This window comes from Oryzias latipes, chromosome 7 (genome assembly GCF_002234675.1).
Source record: "Oryzias latipes chromosome 7, ASM223467v1".
NCBI lineage: Eukaryota > Metazoa > Chordata > Actinopteri > Beloniformes > Adrianichthyidae > Oryzias > Oryzias latipes.
Window position 1 is genome coordinate 12,472,364 of NC_019865.2, and position 20,101 is coordinate 12,492,464.

The 20,101-nt window shown below is 40.6% G+C and overlaps 1 protein-coding gene across 2 annotated transcripts in view; it reads right to left on the reverse strand.

Annotated features, from left to right (window-relative positions):
• LOC101173465 (low-density lipoprotein receptor-related protein 1) overlaps window positions 1-20,101 on the reverse strand; it is a 79,763-nt gene that overhangs the window by 29,894 nt on the left and 29,768 nt on the right. For both annotated transcript variants that reach the window (XM_011477108.3, XM_011477109.3), the window contains 24 exons: window positions 18,460-18,579; window positions 18,211-18,339; window positions 16,553-16,813; window positions 11,993-12,155; window positions 11,339-11,561; window positions 9,022-9,211; window positions 8,779-8,922; window positions 8,438-8,674; window positions 8,093-8,273; window positions 7,655-7,877; window positions 6,412-6,601; window positions 6,210-6,332; window positions 5,909-6,049; window positions 5,421-5,546; window positions 4,934-5,050; window positions 4,749-4,829; window positions 4,480-4,647; window positions 3,469-3,651; window positions 2,928-3,125; window positions 2,596-2,841; window positions 2,274-2,471; window positions 1,255-1,459; window positions 987-1,151; window positions 174-418 (listed from right to left, as the gene is read on the reverse strand). In XM_011477108.3, coding sequence (XP_011475410.1) covers window positions 174-418; window positions 987-1,151; window positions 1,255-1,459; window positions 2,274-2,471; window positions 2,596-2,841; window positions 2,928-3,125; window positions 3,469-3,651; window positions 4,480-4,647; window positions 4,749-4,829; window positions 4,934-5,050; window positions 5,421-5,546; window positions 5,909-6,049; window positions 6,210-6,332; window positions 6,412-6,601; window positions 7,655-7,877; window positions 8,093-8,273; window positions 8,438-8,674; window positions 8,779-8,922; window positions 9,022-9,211; window positions 11,339-11,561; window positions 11,993-12,155; window positions 16,553-16,813; window positions 18,211-18,339; window positions 18,460-18,579 — 4,257 coding nt within the window. The remainder of the gene's footprint in view (window positions 1-173; window positions 419-986; window positions 1,152-1,254; window positions 1,460-2,273; window positions 2,472-2,595; window positions 2,842-2,927; window positions 3,126-3,468; window positions 3,652-4,479; window positions 4,648-4,748; window positions 4,830-4,933; window positions 5,051-5,420; window positions 5,547-5,908; window positions 6,050-6,209; window positions 6,333-6,411; window positions 6,602-7,654; window positions 7,878-8,092; window positions 8,274-8,437; window positions 8,675-8,778; window positions 8,923-9,021; window positions 9,212-11,338; window positions 11,562-11,992; window positions 12,156-16,552; window positions 16,814-18,210; window positions 18,340-18,459; window positions 18,580-20,101) is intronic.

Below are 20,101 nucleotides of genomic sequence, written 5' to 3' on the forward strand. Positions count from 1 at the left end.
TGAGGACAACACATTTCACAGCTCTTAAAGGTCAACCATCTTTGGGGAAAAGGAGCTGTGAATAATACTGTCAGCAATAATCTGCGAGCTCATACCCAGTCTCTAAATTGAAGCCCAGTTGTGCAGCAAAGCCAGCAGGTTAAATGTGAGACTCATAATGTAGAAGATCTTACCCTCAGGTTGTCTGGATGGGTGATACACCTGCAAATCGAAGGGCTGGGTGTTGGTGCGCTGCACTACAGTGACATTGTGTCCAGTCCATTTGTTAGCTTTGGTCAGAGTATTGGTTCTCCAGTCAGTCCAGTACACCTCTCCTCCATACATGGTGACAGCAAAAGGGTGGGCCAAATACTCGTGACCCCGCAGCACCTCAATCAGTCCAGATCCATCATACATGGCAGAGTAGATGGCATCTGACCTTAAGAAGCATCACAACAAAGAGACGGTTAAAAGCAGCTGGCATTCCTTACTATAGTGATCCCTCGTTTATGACAGCAGTTTCATTCAATAATAACCCAGGATAGGTGAAATCGGCAGAGTAGCCAATATTGTTTTTTACTTTTATTATTAATGTTTTTAGGCTGTAAAATCCCTCACTACACACTTTATACATGTTGACAGACGTCAACATTTTCACACTTTTATCTCTGTTTAAACTCATAAAAGTTCCAACCGTCATAGAAAAATAAGTCCAGTATTATAAAAGGAAAACAAAGATCTGCTTGTGATAGAAAATGTACACAACTCTGGCAAGCAGAAGGAGGAAATTAATTGACAATGACCTACAGCCAATATGCATCCAGAACACACTGCGCGGTTTAAAAAAAAAAAAAAGCACAGCAATTGCATTAAAAATATCTGTGAAACAGCAAGACCGCAAAAGGTGAACCGCTGTGTTTCAAACTATGGTGATAAATATAAAACTGGGAAACAGGAGAACAGACTGGGAATGCCAGGGGAAAATGTAAAGCAGTAGAAAATCCTACCTGGCATCAATCCAGACGATCCGTCTTTCCATATAGTCCACAGTGAGCCCGTTGGGCCAGCCGCCACTGCCAGTCTCCTTGTGGATGGTACGCCTGCCTTCACCACTCATGGATGCTGCTTCTATCCTGGGCAGACTGGCATCCCAGTCAGTCCAAAACAGAATACTGCCAACAGAAAGTTATCAGGGTGAAGGCTTTCACAGACATTTTCCATGATCCACAGGAGTTTCTGGAATCTTCAAAAAAATTATTTGTTCATGCTTCCTACCCATCACGAGGATCTAGAGCGATGGCTCGAGGATGCTCTACTTCTCCTGCTAACAGAGTGGTTCTCATAGTGCCGTCCAGTTTTGCAACCTCAATCTGGTCCAAATTGCTCTCCACCCAGTAAATGTTTCCTGCTATCCAGTCCACAGCCAGACCTTCTGGGGTTGCCAGTCCATACTGTATGACCACCTCAAAACTGGTAAGTGCTGACGGACACAAAGACACACAATTTAATGAAACATTTAGCTTCAAAAACAACAAAAAAACGACTAAACAATTTCGCCCCAAAAAAAGTTTTTTTTTTTTTCTCTTTTCAAGTGTCAGTAAAGGAGAAGAGGTACTTCTGTGGTTCTGACATTATCCTTCTGCTCTAAATTCTTTATTATTTCCCAGAAGCTGATCCAAACCGAGTGTAAACCAAAGTGTCGCCTTTGGCGAATCAAGATTATAAGGCCTCCTGACAGAATTTAGGAGACAGGCAGCTGAACACTGATGCAGCTTGCATTAAGGAATGTTGGACTTAAAGCTGTTGGCACAAACCACTTGGGCAAATTGGACTCCATAATGAGCAGCAGGAGCTGATCTATGAGCTGCTACGCTCCTGCTCAGCATGTTTATATTTATGGAAGACTGTAAGGGTGGATGAGTGGAATTGCAGAGCAACATCGGTGTTCTGGCAACGGTCACGCTCTGTGAGTTACCGAGACAAACTGGAAGAGACAAAGCCTTCCGTTTGCCTTCCGGGCTGAGCTGGGAACACAAACCTGAGGTTTCTGAGCAAGAAAGGCTGACTGTGACCTGTGAGGTTCATTCAGGGTCACAGAATGCCACAGACTGTTGGTAGACATATTTTTCAAGTTATGCCCAAACAACTTACACTTTAAGCTGCTAAGCACCTCCTAAAGTAAGACTTATCTACCCTAATATTTATGGCTTCATTAAAAAGTTAGAGTGAAAATAGTCTGCCCTTCTTTTAATTTGTGCTCCTGCAACAGTTCATTTGGATCCATACAAACTCACCTCCATTATCAGACAGTTTTCCTCGATAGATCTTGTCCTCTACAACATCAGTCCAGTACAGGGTGCTTTGGTTGAGGTGGAAGTCCAAGGCAATGGTGTTCCTTAAACCTGGCACCAGCACAGTAAACTCTCCCTTATGAAGGTCAATCCTTCTGATCTCGTGGCGGTTGGAGAAAATGATGAAAGGCTTGAAGGGATCTGAAGGAAATGAAATGTCCAACCACATCTCAACACAGATGCTTCAGTCGGATCACAGCTGTTAAACCAGAAAAAAAAACAAGTATTTATATGGTGTTAAATGCAGTCACTACTGCTTTCTTACTGGTGCTTTTGCAGCTCTCCATATTGGGTTCCAGCTCCCAGCCCTCATAGCACGAGCACTTGACGTTGAATTTATCCTGTTCGCACTTCTGGCTACATTTCAGGTGTTTGGCACAAAAGCTTTGGATCTGGCAGGTCTTGTTGTCAGCTCCCAGTTCCATGCCCAGGGGACAGGAGCACATGTGGCCCTCCCCAGGAATTATGCTGCAGTTGTGACTACAACCTCCATTGTCCAAAGAGCACAAGTCTGCAGAAAAGAAAAAGTTGAACTAGAGAACTTAAGACTAAAAGGACTCAGCTGCTGGAAATAATGGTTGGGTTTTCCCGTTTTACCACAAAACTTCTCATCAGAACTATCCGGACAATCGTTGATGCCATCACACAGCTTCTCCGCAGGTAGGCAGATAGAATCATTGGAGGCACACATGTGGTGAGACAACTTGCAGACCAACGCTTCGCAGTTTTCCTCATCGGAATTGTCCTCGCAGTCACTGTCGCCGTCGCACACCCAGGCTTTGCTGATGCAGCGCCCTGTACAAGACAGCAAAAAGAAAAGATCATCATCAAAAAAAAAGAAAAGAAAAGAAAAGATCAGCCTCCATTTAAACCATTTTGGTAAGAGACACTTTCGGCTTCACTGTGTAAATACAGACTTTAAACCCACAACACAGCTTTTCAATTCTATTCTAAGGGTGACGTTTAATTTCAGCACAGGCAGCCATTATTTGTGACCCCAGAATGAGTTTAAAAACTAATCATAGCCTCATAAAAAACCATGCACAATAATTTAGGTCATGTTTTGAAAAGCAAAAATGTTTTATAGATTCTAAAAATGTACTCAGAAGCTTTTTTGAGCATTTGAAACAGCCCTTACCAGAGTCTCTGCAACTGAACTTGACTGTGGGGTCACACATGTGGGTGACTCCTTCGCAGTTGTTCTCGTCGCTTAGGTCCATGCAGTCCGTATCCCCGTCACAGCGCCAGCGCATGGGAATGCACAGACCGTCTACTCGACACTGAAACTCGTCCACATGGCAGCCGCCTGGCGGACGAGTGGCTGGGAACAGCAAAAAGATTCAACGTTAGACGCTGCAGCCACAGCTGAGGAATAAACGGATTTGGTGAAACCGGAAGAGTGTCTTCAATGTAACCCTGAGGCATCATTTCCCTGACGCATGTCCAAAGGGAAGATTAGAAGCATCAATGAGGTGAGAACATTAATAAAACTATGACCTGAACAAAAACTTGAACTTTTAAATGTAAGACTATAACACACAGTGTTGCTTTTTTGCTCTAATAGCTTCCCAACAAGCAGATTAAGTGAGCCCACAAAAACCCCAGAGCCGCTGTTTTTTTTACCCCTCCACACACAAAAGAGCACAGATTGCACATTAGACCAGCAGGTCACGACGGGCCCCATTTCTGTATGCTGGGGTTGAAAGCAGCGTCCTACATTTTATGTTTGGCCCGAACAGAACAGCACTGAACCACACTATACAGAAAAGCTCAAGGTTCTGAGCAAATCAAAGGAAACCAAAGACAGACTGTAACACTCATGAAACCATCTAAAATCAGTTCATCTGAAAATAAAAACCTCATCATAGCAACCTGCTATTGAAATCTTTAAACGTAGATCTACACAGCAACAGCACAGTCAAAACATCAGTGAAACTCAAACAAGACCATGAAAGTGTTTGTTATCCAGGCGAAAAATTATTCCTGAACAGGAAACAGAAGTGAGTGATAAACGGTTGCAAACAGGCATACACCTGTTGAGAAGGAAGGAGATAAAGCTGCCTTTTCTGCCGCGCCATGACATCATCCTCCAGGGAGCATGAAAGCAGGGCAGATTTAATATTCACATACACAAAGTACCGCTCCTCACCCTGGTTGGTGCAGTTGGCGTGAGTCTCATCACTGTAGTCCCCACAGTCATTGTCGCCATCGCAGGTCCAATACTCCGGGATGCAGCGGCCACTGTTACATTTGAACTGCACACTGGAGCAGGAATGGCTGCAGCCTGCTTCATCACTGTTGTCTCCACAGTCGTTGTCTGCACATCAGCAAAAACATCATGACACCTCAATGATCTCACCTCACTGCTTACTGGATCTTTTCTTTATTTTGAGGAAGCTGAAAGGTGATGATAGTCACCGTTGTCACAGCGCCAGTTTATGTTGATGCAGCGACCATTTCCACATGTGAACTGGGTCAGAGGGAAACAGGTTGGATAGGCTGTCATAGGGGAAAAACAAGAGGTAAAGAAATGTCAGCTTTTTATATACATACATAACGGCAATCAAGGTAAGGCGAGAGGAACAAAAGGACTGAGGACTCACCACATGTGTCTGGTTCATCTGAGCGATCGCCGCAGTCATCGTCCAAGTCACACATCCAGGAAATGGGGATGCAGCGACCACTAGCACAGGGGTACTGGTTTGGTGGGCATGTCCGAGCTGAAACCAAGTCATGCAAGTTAAATATTTTTTCTTATTTTGAAATTTAATATGGATTTTTCCACCGATGTGATTCACATTTCAAATAATCCAAAAACTGGTCTGATTGCCAGAACCAGCCATTATTTAGATCTTATTCCTTCTTCTAATGAAGCCCCAACTTAATCTAATCTAACAATTCAAATTGCATTCCTAAATAAAACTGATTTCGGATTTTGGCAGGGACGGGCATTTATCCAAAAACAGTTATATCGCCTGCAAACAAGCTTCTAGATCAACCCTAAAAGGCCTCAAACCACGCTGCAGGGATGGTTGAAGCAAATCAGCTGGGCGCATTAAGGGTTCCATAACACCTGCATTTGAGACATACCAGAGCATGTAGTGTTGGATTCATCTTCATCATTGCCGCAGTCATTGTCACCATCACACAGCCACCGCAGAGGAATGCAGCGGTTATTCTGGCATTTAAATCGTTCAGCTGGGCAGGTGTGTTCATCTGGAAGACGAGAAAAAAAACATAAAATAATAACATTTAATTATGCAAAAAATAATAATGTAAAGGTTATAGTAAACACAGCTGATGATGGTTTACGTAGTCCTTTCTGATGCTTTTGATCTGCACCACTTTAAATGAGGAATAAGAAAGGGGAATGTGCCAAGAGCAACATGAGTCCTGCTTCTGGGAATCGCCTAATGAGGACAGAGTTGACCGCTGAAATGCAGCATCATGCTGCTCCGTAAGAAATCATGGAAACTTTAGTTCATGCTGTGTCACTTTGTTTTAACCAAACCCTTGAAGCAGAATTTTGTTTTCCAGTGTGTTGCTCAGTATCCATGGCGATGCTGCGGCTCACTCACGGCAGAGGTCAGGGGCTTCATCGCTGTTGTCCAAACAATCATTGTCTCCATCGCACTTCCAGCGCTCTTGGATGCAGCGGTTGTTCTTGCAGGCAAATTCACCCGGCTGGCACTGTGGTGGGGGCACGTAGGAGGGGTTGGCTGGAGAAGTCATCAGACGTGAGAATGGAAACACACCGGTCATTCAAACATTAAACGAAGACCAAAATGGGGAAAAAAGGTTTTCCTCTTAAAATGAAAAAGCAGTTTTAAGATTCTCCACGATATTCAGAAAACCTCTAAATGCAAAGGTTTTAATCACCTCTGCAGGTGACGTTATCCACATCAAGGATTTGATCATCAGCACACGCACAGGACCTGCCGTTGGGTATAGCAAGGCACAGGCTGCCACAACCACCGTTGTTTGCTCGGCATGCATTAGTGCCTACAATACAAAAAAAAGCAAGACTATTACCAATACATTCATAATCTAATGAACAGAATAGGTGAAAAAGGGGACAAACCTTGCTGCTGGTGTGCATCATACACCCTGATCTCAAATATGGGGGGCCTTTCGTTGCGTAGTAAAGTCACAGTCTTTGTGGTCTGGTCCAGTTTGAAGATGCTGCCTCCACGGTATTCATTCCAGAAGAGAAATTGTTTGTAATGGCACAAGCCAAAGGCGTGGTTAAGCTCCTGACCCGTGTAAATAACCTGTTAAATTGGAAAAACACAAAGGATTACAGCTAGAACTAAAAAAAAAAAAAAAAATGTTTTTGTTTCCTTTAACGAAAGAGTAAAAGTAATGTCCAAAAGATCCAGCACATCCAGCACCTTTTTCACATATGTGTATTTCTAAAAAAAAACGTTTTGTTCAAGCTGGTATTATTTTGAACCATTGTCATTAAAAAAAAAAAAGTCTGACACACATTGAATTGTAGGGCTGTGAATCCTTTCTTAAGTGGGAATTCAAATTGATTTACAAATCAAGATCAACGTTTGACAGATTAAACCACAATTCTTACTATTTCATCTAAATTTGTCATAACGGTTGCTACATTTGTGTCTTTTTACTGCATGAATGAAAATTAAAATAATATGCATTTAATCACCATAATATATACCTTTATTTCGAGGATCATTTTTTGTAAACCAGATTTAACAAAAAAAAGATTTTAAAAGAAAGAAATTATATTTGTCCCCTTAAACAAACGTTTTTGTGTCAACTTCCTGGTTAACTTCTTCAGCAAAGAAGACATACAAATCACTGTCTGTTGCTTTGGATTATTTTATAGAAGTAATAGATCACAAGAGTTTCTTTATATTCCTGAATTCACATTCATCATATTTTTTATTTTATTTTTCTGTTCAATTTTTTATTCTAATTTATTCATACCTTTTTTCTGTATTTAAAACAAAATCATTTTTCAGAACTCAGTTCAGTAAACTGAACTTGTGTCTTTTTTCATTTACAAAAAACCCTTATTTTGAAAACAAGAAGCAGTACCAACATTTTACTTTGAAGATTTATTCATGTTGACAGTAGTACATCCTTTTTTTAACTTATGCACTTAAAATCCACCATTATTCTTCATTTTAGAACCATAACTACATAGCCTGAAGTGTAGTTTTACTTCATTGCATTATATTTATAAAGCTCACAAATCAGCTATCTTGGACATTGCTAAGGTTCATTCTAGTATTTTCAGGAACAGATTTCGATTCGCCGAGTATTCAAATACTCTGAATTATCAGAATATTACCAACCTTTCGCTCAGTGGTGTTGAGGTAAACCATCTCTATCTGGTCATAGTACGCATCCACCCAGTATAGAATGCCCTGAGGAATGTCCAGACTCAAGCCGTTGGGCCACAGCATTGTTTTACCGGTCAAGAAAACCTGATGATGTGAGCCATCCATCCAGGCCTTCTTGATCTTTCCTCTGTTGCTCTCTGTGGGATCCTCCTCCCAGTCAGTCCAGTACATCCAACTGAGAAGGAGGAGAAAAAAAGAGCTGACGCGCTTTCAAAGGCGTTGGAACTATAACCTGACTGAGAGTGAAAAGCACATCATCCAAAAATCCACTACAACTTTGTTGCGTGAGTTTAAATAGAGGAACAACTTTTAGCAAAAGAACTGTTCCACTAAAGAAAGCTGTACGAATCCATTTTACCAGGAACACTAGTTGTCTCTCTTCAGTCTTACCCATGGCCTGGGTCCACAACAATGGCACGAGGGTGGCTCATCTTTCCCTCAATCAGGGTCTTCCGGGTCTGGGAAGCTTTCTCCAGCCTGGCGACACTGATAGTCTTCTTAGGTCCGTCGTCTGTCCAGTAGAGATTACCTCCCATCCAGTCGACCGCTAAGCCTTCTACTGTGTGAATACCTGAGATAAGGCGGAGAAGTCCGGGTGAAAAGCTGATTATTAGAGAATCCAAAAGAATAGATAGTATAACACAGCTGAACTCCCAGCAGCTCTAAATTATTAGACGTAGCAGGAATAAAAATAATTCCTAAGAATTCTTGGCAAAGTGATGGTCTATAGCTTACCCTCCTTCAGAATAATCTCTCGTTCTCTGTCGTGGATCTTCTGCCGACCGATAATGTAGCTGGTGGCATCGGCGAAGTAAATGTATTCACTGGCAGCATGGAAATCCAGAGCTCGTGGGTTCATCAGGTTCTCAATGGGAATCATGTACTCATCAGGGACTTTAGCATTCATGTCCATGCCCCGGATTACTCCAGGACGACCCTTACCATAAACCAAAAACAACTCATGGTCTGGTTCTGCAAGAAAAAGAAAAAAAATAATAATGATAAATGAGGTCATTTTTACTGAAAGTTTTATGTTCTTCATTACTGTCCAAACCAGTATTTCTTTGGATACTCACTCTTGCAGGATTTACCATCACTGCCAAGGCTGAACCCAGAGTTACAGCGGCAGGTGCGCGTCTTGTGACTGTTGCTCAGCAGACAAATGTCAGAGCAACCTCCAGGCTTTCCAAACTGATCCAAAGCACAAGCATGGCTGCGCACTGAGGGCGAGCAGGACAGCACATAAAAGCAGTTACGAAAAAACACAAACATTTAGATGAACTGAAACAGCTGCTATGTGTCATTAGATTGTTTCGCACCTTGAGGTTGGCGTCTCTGGTGGTACACATGCAGAGCGGAGCCCCGGTCCAACCGGGTCACCACCTGAAAGTCTGAGCTGTTAAAGCGGTTCACTCGAATCACACTGGTCTTTGGGTTTAAGTTGCCTTCATCGGAGTTCGTGGCATAGAGAAAGTTCTCAAATACAGTCAGCCCATTCAGGTGTTCAATCTGGAATACATGGAAGAAGACAGCAAAGAGGATCATTTTTTATTCGTCAGATAAAAGAAATAATATCAAGTAAACAGCTCGTTAAAGACCCACTCCGATAAAAATTGTGTTTTTGGTGTTTTTTACATGTTCTTGAGGTACTTTTCTCATGATGAAGGACATATATAAAGAAAATTAGGCTTCATTCAATTTGTTGCGAATCAGGTGCAGATGACAAAATACAGTTTGAAGAAAATTGTATTCGTTACATAGATTATATGATAGGCGTGCAACAAGCTCCCTGCTCCTCTCCATTCTGATGCATCCACTTGTAGACAACTAGATCCATGCACATTTATGTTTTCCTCGTTTGAGCTGGCATCTGGCTCAAAACTAAAAGTTCCAATTTTGCTTTCCATTTTGTCGATAGTGTTAGATTAGGGGTGTGAGGGGGGGCCATAGGCTAGCAGGAGTGGGAGAGTGACAGGAAGGGGGGCGGGGTTGCCCCGCGCAACAGTCCCGTCGACAACTCGGAGGCTAATTTCTAATGAACTACTGCCATTCTGCAAAATCTGTCCTTGAAAATGACGCAGGTTTTTGGGATTTTTGCTAAAAACTGCATCATCATGATTGAAAAAGCACTGGGAATGCTTTTGCAACAACAAGTCGGAGTGGGACATCCAATCGATAGTTATGCTGGTACATATTAGATCCAAAATTCTTAATGGCAAATCTTAAACTTTTTATTGGTAATATTTCCCAGTATAACAACAGATGTTTCTAAAAATTTGATCAAATGTGCTAAACAGAGAAAAGGAAGAAGAGGAGAGAATGCTTGTGTAAACTTAGCAAAGAGCAGGAAAATGTCTTGTTCTCAGAATCTGCTGTCAAACGAAGAAGGACAATTTACTTTTAAAGAGCACATTTAGTGCGGACCTCCTTTTCTGTCAGAAAGATGTACGAGTTTAGATTAGATTACCTCCCTCCGTCCCTCACACATAAACATTACGGTCCCACCACAGTCGTGATTTTATTAGGAACATAGACTTCAGTCCTTTATTGAACCAAACTGAAAAGTTCAGAGAGGCACTGGCCGGGAAAAACCACACATTCTGGAAGTATTATGAATGAAGGCAATTAAATGGGCCTTATCCCTAGGGAGGCATTCTTTCTTTGCTGTAATACAAAGAAAGCAAAAATAAATAAATAAAATGGACTGGGTCCAAAGATGGGGTACATTTACTAAAGTAGACAAATGACCAAGCATTTTTTGTTTTGTTTATTTGTTTAAACAGCACCGATGCTTCAGCATAGATCTGTGGTGATTTTTGTGAAACTAGGCTGATTTATAGAGTGCGTCAACTTATCTACAGTTATAAAAAAGCAGACTAAAAACCAAATATAAAACTGTGAGAAAACTAAAAGGTTTTTCTGTAACCAGTTAGCTAATCTGTGAAAATATTCAGCTGTTTTTTGTGCTTGAAAATTGAAACTTTAAAAGACTTAAGTTTTTTTTATAACCTCATGCGATTGGTTTTGGGGTTCAAATACAGACAGGAAACATCAGAGTCTCACATGTGGTAAGCTAAAAAAAAGAACAATTCTAAACATTTACCACACATTCCTAGAGTGGTGAGTTTTTATGCTACAACTCCACTTTTGAGTCATTTTAACCTCTTGAGACCCAAGCTCTTGTTTCATATGCCTTTTTTTATTTCATAGTCACAAGGCCCAAGGTAATCAGAGTCAACTGAAGTGGTAATAAATCCCACAATGTGATGTCCTCGTATGTGGACGCCAGGTCTCAAGAGGTTAAGCAAACCCCACCACATATTTGGTGAGAGGACTTTTATTGCCATTTCTGAAAAGTACAGGGAGATTTTTAAATAGCTGCTGGGAAATTTCTTATAAAAAAGATGTAGGACCAAAAACGTGGCTCACTGGGACTTTTCAGTCAGACACAAATGTGTGCTCTGCCCTTGAACAGTTAAAACTGAAGTGTTCACTTTCAACATCAAACACATTCTACATCTCTCCATGTGTGAGTGATGGGGATGCATTTGTACAAGAGGAGTTCCACAGTTTGGGAACATGTCGAACTGAAGTTGTTGGTTTGCTTTGCACATTCAACCATTTTTAAAAGCTCACCTGCAGACCCTGGATGATGGTATGCCGGTTTTTTCCCTCATAGTCTACCACCTCGATGTAGTCCAGATAAGCATCGGCCCAGTACACCAGTCGGTTCACCAGGTCCAGTGTGATACCGTGGGGGAAGACGATCTTGGTGTCAACCAGCTTTGTGCGGTTTTGGCCATCCATGTCACAGCGCTCCACCCTCGGAGTAGACCCATAGTCTGTGAAGAAAACCTTACTGCAGGAGAAGAAGACAAAATTGAGATGAGGATAACGAATTATAAAAAAGGAATTTCCATTTTCCAATAGAAAATGATATCACTTCATCATCTGACTGACTCTGCGTCTTTTTTGCTCAAATTTGTGCGACAAGTCTCAACTCGGCAAAAACTATTAGTCATAGCACTTTTATATGACTTAAAAACATTTATACAGAACTGAATCTCCAAAAAAAAAAAACGGAACAACATGAAGGCTCATCTTCTGGACATCAGGAACCTAAACCTGCAACCGTTTCTTAATTTTCATGTCTTTGGAGGAAGTGATTTGACTTTGGCTAGCCTGCTTAGTCAGCAACTCATCTGATCACAAGACAATGTCTTCCTCTACAGGATTGCGTAAAACATTTGGGGTGATGTTGGGTCAAAAAGGTCAAAAAGATGCACAAACCCCATGGCCGGGTCCAAGGCAATGCCTTTGGGGTTGTACAGATCTTGGTCCAGCAGAGTCACACAAATCTGACCGCTTTTGCTGCAGACAAACACTCTGTCGTCCACATCGTCAACAAAGTAGAAGTTTCCAGTTAGCCAGTCTATAGCCATCTGTTCCACATCTGAGAGATGCCGAGGAGGGATAAAGGGACAGGAGAGCACAAAACAGAGTCATTAAGAAAAACGAAATGACAAAGTCGTCCACAGCCATTACAGTGTTTATTTCAGCATTTGGACAAACTTCATTCTTATGATGACTTAATGTTCTCATCTATTGATATGCAAATATTAAAAGCATTAGACTGAATAAAGAAAAGAAACCCATAAGCATCTAGAGTTAAAGCTGGTGTGTGTGATAAAGTCTTCAAATTGAACTTTAAATTGAAAATTTTAGGAGTCATGCCGAGCAGAATTAAAATGACAGGATAAGGGGGGATGCACATCTCATTTAGTTTCGGCTAATAATTGCAATTAAATAATAAATATCGATTAATTCTGTTAAGACCATGCATTCATGATGAGAGTGAAATAAATAACATGTCAGCCGAAGAGGAAGCAAACGTGCAGTTTGTACTGCTTGTAAAGCAGCAGGGATATGTTGCAAACAAACAAATTCAACAGTACAAATTTATAACTAACTCCAAAGTATAGGAACCAAACCTCAACATAAAAAAAAAAGGTTTAAAAATGCTTGAAGTAATGTCGACGAAAACCTGATGACAACATTTTTCTCCTAGCATAAAATAACTCATTCGTCCATTTTCTGAACCCACTGAATTTCCTTCAGGGTCACGGGGCTGCTGGGGCCTATCCAGCTACTTTATGGGCGAAGGCAGAGTACACCCTGAACAGGTCGTCAGTCTGTTCACACCTAGAATCATCAATTAACCAATAAAGCATGACTTTGAACAGATAAAATAAACCTATAGATTTCATTATGTTTTAGCCTTCATGTCATCAGAACAAAGGCGTTCAGTGCTGCTCATATCAATGGCAACCGTCCAATATCCGTCTTACTTTCACTAAAATTTAAGTTGGCAGGTTTTGAGCACCATTATTGACTCAATTAAACTTTAGGTCTTTCATTCCTGAATGGGCCAATACTGAAGCTTAATTTTCAAATAACAGCTAAACCCAATCCAAGCTGAACAAACTGCTACACTGCCTTTCCTCCAACTAAAGGTGTAAATCTTTCCCTACAGTAGCCAAATCAAAATTAGTCATTTAAATGTGAACGCATTTAACCTCTTAAGTTGTGTAGGACTTTCACGTGTCCATATTAACCATTAAACCCTGACCTGGAGGGATTGCAAAACCTCTGACTAAGCAGCTTGCAACCCCGGTCAGCAAACCAGACAGATGAAACCCGTCAGATGAAGACCTTTACAAAAAAGGAGAAGACTTATTATAACAGCTGCAGTCCCCAATCTCAAAGGACAACTACACAAACTTTACTCCATCAAAGTAACTCATTCGTGTCTCTCTGATGTTAGGATGGATGAAAGAGGTAGAAAACCAAAGACGATGAGCTGGCAGTCTTCTTCTGAGCTGGAACTTGTCACAAAGAAATGCCTGTAATGGAACACCCAACAGAGCAAATTGAAGTTATGCAACAAAACACAGACGCATCTGGGCTCAATTCAGAAACCCCTAACAGTCCTCGCCAAGAACAACCAAAGCCTAAACACACAAGTGCAATGTAGTGCTTAAAGCATGAAGTTCCTGCCCCAGTCTGGTAAAAGAACAAATGTGAAACAATATCAACAGTGATCACCAGAAACTCAACTTAAAGCATAACCTGTTATGCTTTAAGTGCATAATTTATGCTTTTACTGCATAAACATGGCTTTTTAGTGGGAAGAAAAGCTGTGCAAACCAGTGACTACTGTGTTATGCATCAACCAAGTGGACCCCATTGTCCAGAGAGCCAGCCGGTCTGTTGCCATCTTCACTCATGCAGCTTCTGGGAAATGGAAACTTTGCTGGGAAAATGAACTTTTTTCTTTCAGCTGGTAACACTGCTCTGTAGGAAAGTCTCACAAACCGGAGAGATGCTGCACTCCCGCACAAGTAAAACAGGGGTTAGTAACACCTTGATGCCTAAGCTAATAAGGAATGACACCATTTGTGTTAAGATATACACTGATACTATTACATGATGAAGCACAAAAGAACACACTCAATTATCCAGTACCAAGATGTTTCAATTAATCTGTTAAATAGCCCTTGTCCAACCTACAATAAATGTAATTTTAGCACCTACGGATACATCATTGTATTATTGAAGCTAAAAGGCTGTAATTCTATTTACATTGCTGACAAATAAATGCGAGCTCTAAAAGATAAAACTAAATACAGTTTGTTTGAACATAAACGTTGGGCTGCTTAGACAAAGGTAAGGGCTGCATCTAACTAAAAGTTTTTATGTCAAAGCTCTGCTGAAATTTACTGGGGTTTTTTTTTTGGTCCCCCCCCCCCAAACACAAAAACAGAAAACCTAAAACCCTTTCCACCCAAAAAAGTCTAAGAACCAGTAATAAGGTCCAATTACATATTTGCAAAGCCGTTCTAAGCACTGATTTATCTGTGCTCTGGAAAGGCAAGAAAAAAGAAGATTTGACAGCAGACAGACAGATGTGGGAAGAGGTGCTGGTGCCTGCTGAGAGCTTCCGTGCACACGGTGGAAAAGACTGAACGGGCCGGCCCAACTTCTCTTTTATCTTCTCTGTCAGACAATCGTGCATGCCGACAGAACAAGCCACATCTGGCACCTTCATCTGCTTATCTCCCCTGCCGTCTCAGCCTCTCAGAAGTTTTAAATCACAATGTTTGCGTGAGCCCTGCCTAAAACCCAAGCCTGGAAAGCTAACTTTTACAAACACACCTGAGCCCTTCTTGATTTAAAACACAGAACAGACTCTGAGCACAATTTATATGGCCACATTTTTGGAGAATTTTGTCAAGCAGAGAAGAAAATAAGATGTTACTTAAGATTAAAGTTGACTTGAGGCCTTCTATATTAGTGGAGGATTTATGTTAATCTCACGCTTTAACAGCAAATCTTGATTTGTGAAATGCACGTTACTGAATAATTGTTGTATTTAACACAAGATTGTATGAAAAGAAAAAACACTAAATAGACAGAACCAAAGACCTCCAAAGGAATGTAGAATCTATTCAGAACAACATAACCCACCAGAAGAATGTAAATACCATCAGCATGACCACACATACACACCCTAAAGGTAGAGCAAATCACCATCATCTTTCTCCCTCTCATGTCATCATTCCTGGTGGTTGGCTGGCTTTTCTCTCAGGGTGTTCTTCTCTTCCAGCCCACAACCCTCATCTGTTCATCAGGCCGCTTTTTCTCTGGATAAGTCTGAGCATACTTCCCATGTAGATATTAGTGATTTGTCTTGATTTCAGATTTTCTTCCTCTTTTATTATTTTTGAAAACATTTGACAGAATATATACATATTCTAAGTTCTGCAACTTTAAGAGATAATAATTTGCTGCCATCTGGTTGCATGTATATTTGCAGCCAAGTTTCCACTGAAATATAATTTGGGAAAGACGAGGATTGAGAAGGATAGTGAAGCAAAGATTAACCCCAAGAGGCCCTAAAAAGCACAGAGAAATGTGCTTTTCAAGTTCCTTTTAATTAACTGCAACAAGTTCCTTCAGGAGTTTCTTGGTTTTCCTAGCTGTCGAGCAGTGACAGCAGCTACACAACTTTCTAATGAAGTGGGTTGGAATGGCGTCCCAGAGTCGACATTACACAACCAGAGTCTCCGCTGTTGGTTCACACGTCTGCTGGAGGCTGACTCTCAAGGGAAAGCTTCCCATGTCCACGCACACACACCCACGCCCTTACGCCTTTTTTTGTTTTGTTTTGACTATGTTTCTGAAGTCATTTTCAGAGAGTAGAAGCCCTTTAATCCAGACAGATAAGAACTAAACTTGTCTGGTTTGTAATCGAAGATGAATGTCAGCAATGCATGAACAAGAACTTCGAAAAGTATCAAAACACCAGCAGTGCATGTTGGTTTGTTTGTCTGAATTGGGCGTTAATGCCACACTTGCACAGACCAGATGTCTCACTTACTGCCATTACTCAACACAGAAAAATTTGTTATTTGAACTTCTTGTGCAAAACATTGAGCCCTTGAGGAGATCTGAAATGGCAGAGGGGATCTTTCTGGAGAAAGCCAGCATCATAGCCATTTTAATTGAAAACAAGGACACTGCTGAGACTGAAGATGGGCCACGTCAGCCTGTCTACAAAGTTTTGGATGAAGCCTTAACTGAATAAATCATGAGTCAGAAAATATGTAATACGTTTTAAAACACATCACTGACAGTTTTAACTCCAAATGACAGAATGCTTTTCCAGTCATTTGTCCCTGACTTATTACGGTGTGCAAAAAGAGAAAATTCGCGACAAACTCTTAGACCTAATGAAGTTTAAACCATTTGATGCAGTCTAATTTTTTAAAGCATAAATCCACAACTTACGGTGCAAGCTGAGGGTGATGTTGATGGTGCGGATGTTACTGAAGCCCTTTAGGTCTTGCAGGCTGGCACATTTCAGCTGCGTAGAAGTAGGAGCGTCGCCCACATCTATCCAGCACACAGTCTCCTCAGCATAGATGAAGTCCATAGCCATTGTCTGTTTGGTGGGGATGGAGGGGAACCGGGATGTGGATCCACTCAGGGAGGTGCATCGGATGTCATGGAGGTTAGCGATCAACAGAACAGGCAGACGGTCCACCGGCTCTGCGTTTTACCAGAACGTAGTACACAGGAGGTTAGATGGGAAAAAGAAATGACAGAATATTTGGGCAGTGGAAGAATAAAACTTTCACAGATCAAAATGAAAATAGGTCATGTATTAGTTTAAAAAACAAAACAAAAAAACAAACAACAACAAAATATATATAGAGGGGTAAAAATGTTTTTGTTAAGTCACCAAGTCATTGCACTAAAAAAAAATTAGAGAGCTGTGTTTTGTTTATTATAGAACTTTAAGAGACAGAATTAAAAAAGGAATCCAGGAAATAACATTGTATGATTTTATAGAATGTATGTAATGAATATAATATAAAATAGTGCAAAAAACAAGTATTTGGTCGATAAAGGTTCACTTCAACAATTTGAAATGTACCGCTGGTTGGCCATGACAGGGAAACATTTTCTGTAGGTCTTGACCAGGTTTTCACACACTGAAGCTGTCATCTTGGCCCATTCTTCCATGCAGATCTTTTCAAGAGCAGTGATATTTTGGGGCTGTTGCTGGACTTTCAACTTCCTCCACAGATTCTCTATTGGATTGAAGTCCAGACACCAGCTGGGCCATTCCAGAACCTTAAAATTCTTTTCATGTAGCCACTTCTTTGTTTTGTGTTTGGGATCATTGTAATACTGGAAGATCTAGCCATGTTTCATCCTCAAAGCACTCACTAATGGAGGGAGGATTCTGCCCAGAACTTCTCCATACATGACTCCATTCATCATCACGGGTCTGGACATGTGCTGGCCTAAGCAGGGCAACCTTTAGAGGACTGCTGGATTTGACCCATGATGATAGTGTGTTGCTAACAGTAACCTTTGTTATTGTGCTCCCAGCAGGTCGTTAATCAGTTCTCCCCATGCAGTTCTGGACTGTTTCTTCACTGTTCAAGATCATTTATAGCATATACCACCACGTGAGTGGAAGCAAAGGTGTAGGGAGATCGTCAATGATCTAGTTTTTACTCCATTTTATAATATTTACTTAAACAGATGTTCTCATTATGCTGCTTATAGCAGATTGGCTCATCCTAGTCTTATTCGGGTGTAGGAAAAAGAAGTAACAGGTCTGCCAGGGACATAATTCCTGCTATTTTTGTAGATGCTAATTACTTACATTCTGCATCTTTATGCAAATAAAGTTGGTAAAATAAAAATGGTTAAAAATCAAAACAATGTGATTTCCTATATTTATGTTTAACATTCTCTCACAGCTGAAGTGTCTATGATGAATATTACAGACTACTTTTTTTTTGGGTGGAACAAGTTATAGAATCTTTGACTGCCAATTTCTTTTTTGCCCCACTGTAAATCAGCTATACCCTTTTGGGGCTCTACTGTAATCTTTTGCCTCTCATCTTTGGGAAGGGGTTGTGTTTGCTCACCATTTTTGGCTTTGCAGGAGCGATTGTCTGGCTGCAGCAGGTATCCCTCCACACAGCTGCAGGTGTAGCTTCCATCAGTGTTGGAGCATGTCTGACTGCACGTTCCATACACGCTGCACTCATTGAAGTCTGTGAGGCAAAAAGGCAGAAAAATGTAGAAACTTTCCTTCTCGGAAAAATCCAGGCGTTTGCATTATATTACGTTTTGGGTTGACCAAGCCAGAATAAGTTGGCGGGAGAACCGCCTACCTTTACACGTCTTTCCATCTGCAGCAACCTCGTAACCATGTCTACAGTAGCAGCGAGGCCCATCGTGAGTCACTGCGCATTTAAACTGGCACCCAAGGGAGTCACAGTCTGGTGCTTTTTCTGAAGCAAAGAAAAACAATGAAAGCAAAGATTTAGGTTCTGCAGATACATCAAGACAACTTTGAGGGAGGGTTTCACCCAGTGCAAAATTCATAGAATTAATACAAATTATAATAATCCTACATGCAGCCTGAATTAGGGCTCGAGTTTAAAGATGGAGAGGGGTGTCATACACATGAACTTGTGTGTTTTTATCTGTAGATGCAACAGAAAAGTGGATTGGAATGAATGACGGAGGACCTTTGCTTTCCCACCAGAGGGAATTGAAGGAAATGAGAAAGAAAAAAAAGGAATGTGGGGAGTGCACACATCTACTCTCCTTGCAGGGTGTGCATTTTGCATGCATATGTGAGTCTTAGCTAGGACATTATGTAGAACGCCTACTTTACTTTGTTGCTAAATTCAAGACAATATCCAAAAAGGTTGCTCTGTCCAAATGTAAATGATGATTTGCATCTTTTCCTCTTTCCTCTGTAAATATTTCTAGAGCAACCTTCCTAGATAAAACAAGAATTTATTTGAACACTATTTACTGAGAATGTCAAGAAACTACGACAATTTATACATTTTAAATGTGCACCAAAATAAAAGGGTCAGTTTTAATAGAAACTTGACACAGACTCCGAGTGCGAACAGCAGCCAGTAGCATTATGGTGTAAAGAGCAGAGACAGAAGCTTGAAGGACTCTTATTATATAAAGCCTGTGGCACTCTGGGACATAAGGACCTTTATTGTAGCCTCACTGAAAGGAAGAGTCCCCTGGTTTACACTGCGGCCCATGTCAAATCTATTCACAAAGCCTCACACAGCGAATGACCACAGGCAGCAGGAGAGCTAATTTTATCCATTTTTTTAAGAGTTTTTGTTTAAGTGCCTTGCTGCAAGTGAAAGATATGTACAATCACCACAAGTAAATCTTTTAGATCAACTAAATTGTAATAAATGTAAAGAGTTCACCTTCCAAACTTAATAAAAAAGAAAACAAAAAAGCTAAAAGTTTACACATCTAGTTTAAAAAAGAATTATTGGCAGAAAGGTACTGAAGTATATGAACTATTTAAAACTGTGTTGATGTCGAATCGATTTGAATATCAATTTGAAAAATATTGCATTTAAAGAACTTCAAGCTTTTGTCAAATTGCTACCATGCAATTATTTTCTAAACTCCAAAGAAGGATAAAAAGTAAAAAAGAAAAAAAAGGACCATGCACTTCAGGTATTTGCTTATTCTCTGATACAAACATACCTTATGATCTTTAAAAACCAAGTTAAATGTATTCAAAAACAAAAAACCTCTTCATTGTCAAATAATACAAAATATGCAACTTTTCTAAAAGTTCAACTCTGATCATATTTTGATCTATTGTAAAATCATTTCCAATGGTCTTTTTATTATGATTATGCTGTTTTTGGCCAAAATCAAAAACTTTGTCATTCTCTAGAACATAGTTCCTGCAGAGCGGAAAAAATGTAATAAAAATTTAGCTGAGTAAGCCCGTCATCCAACTGTTTTGGCTCTTCC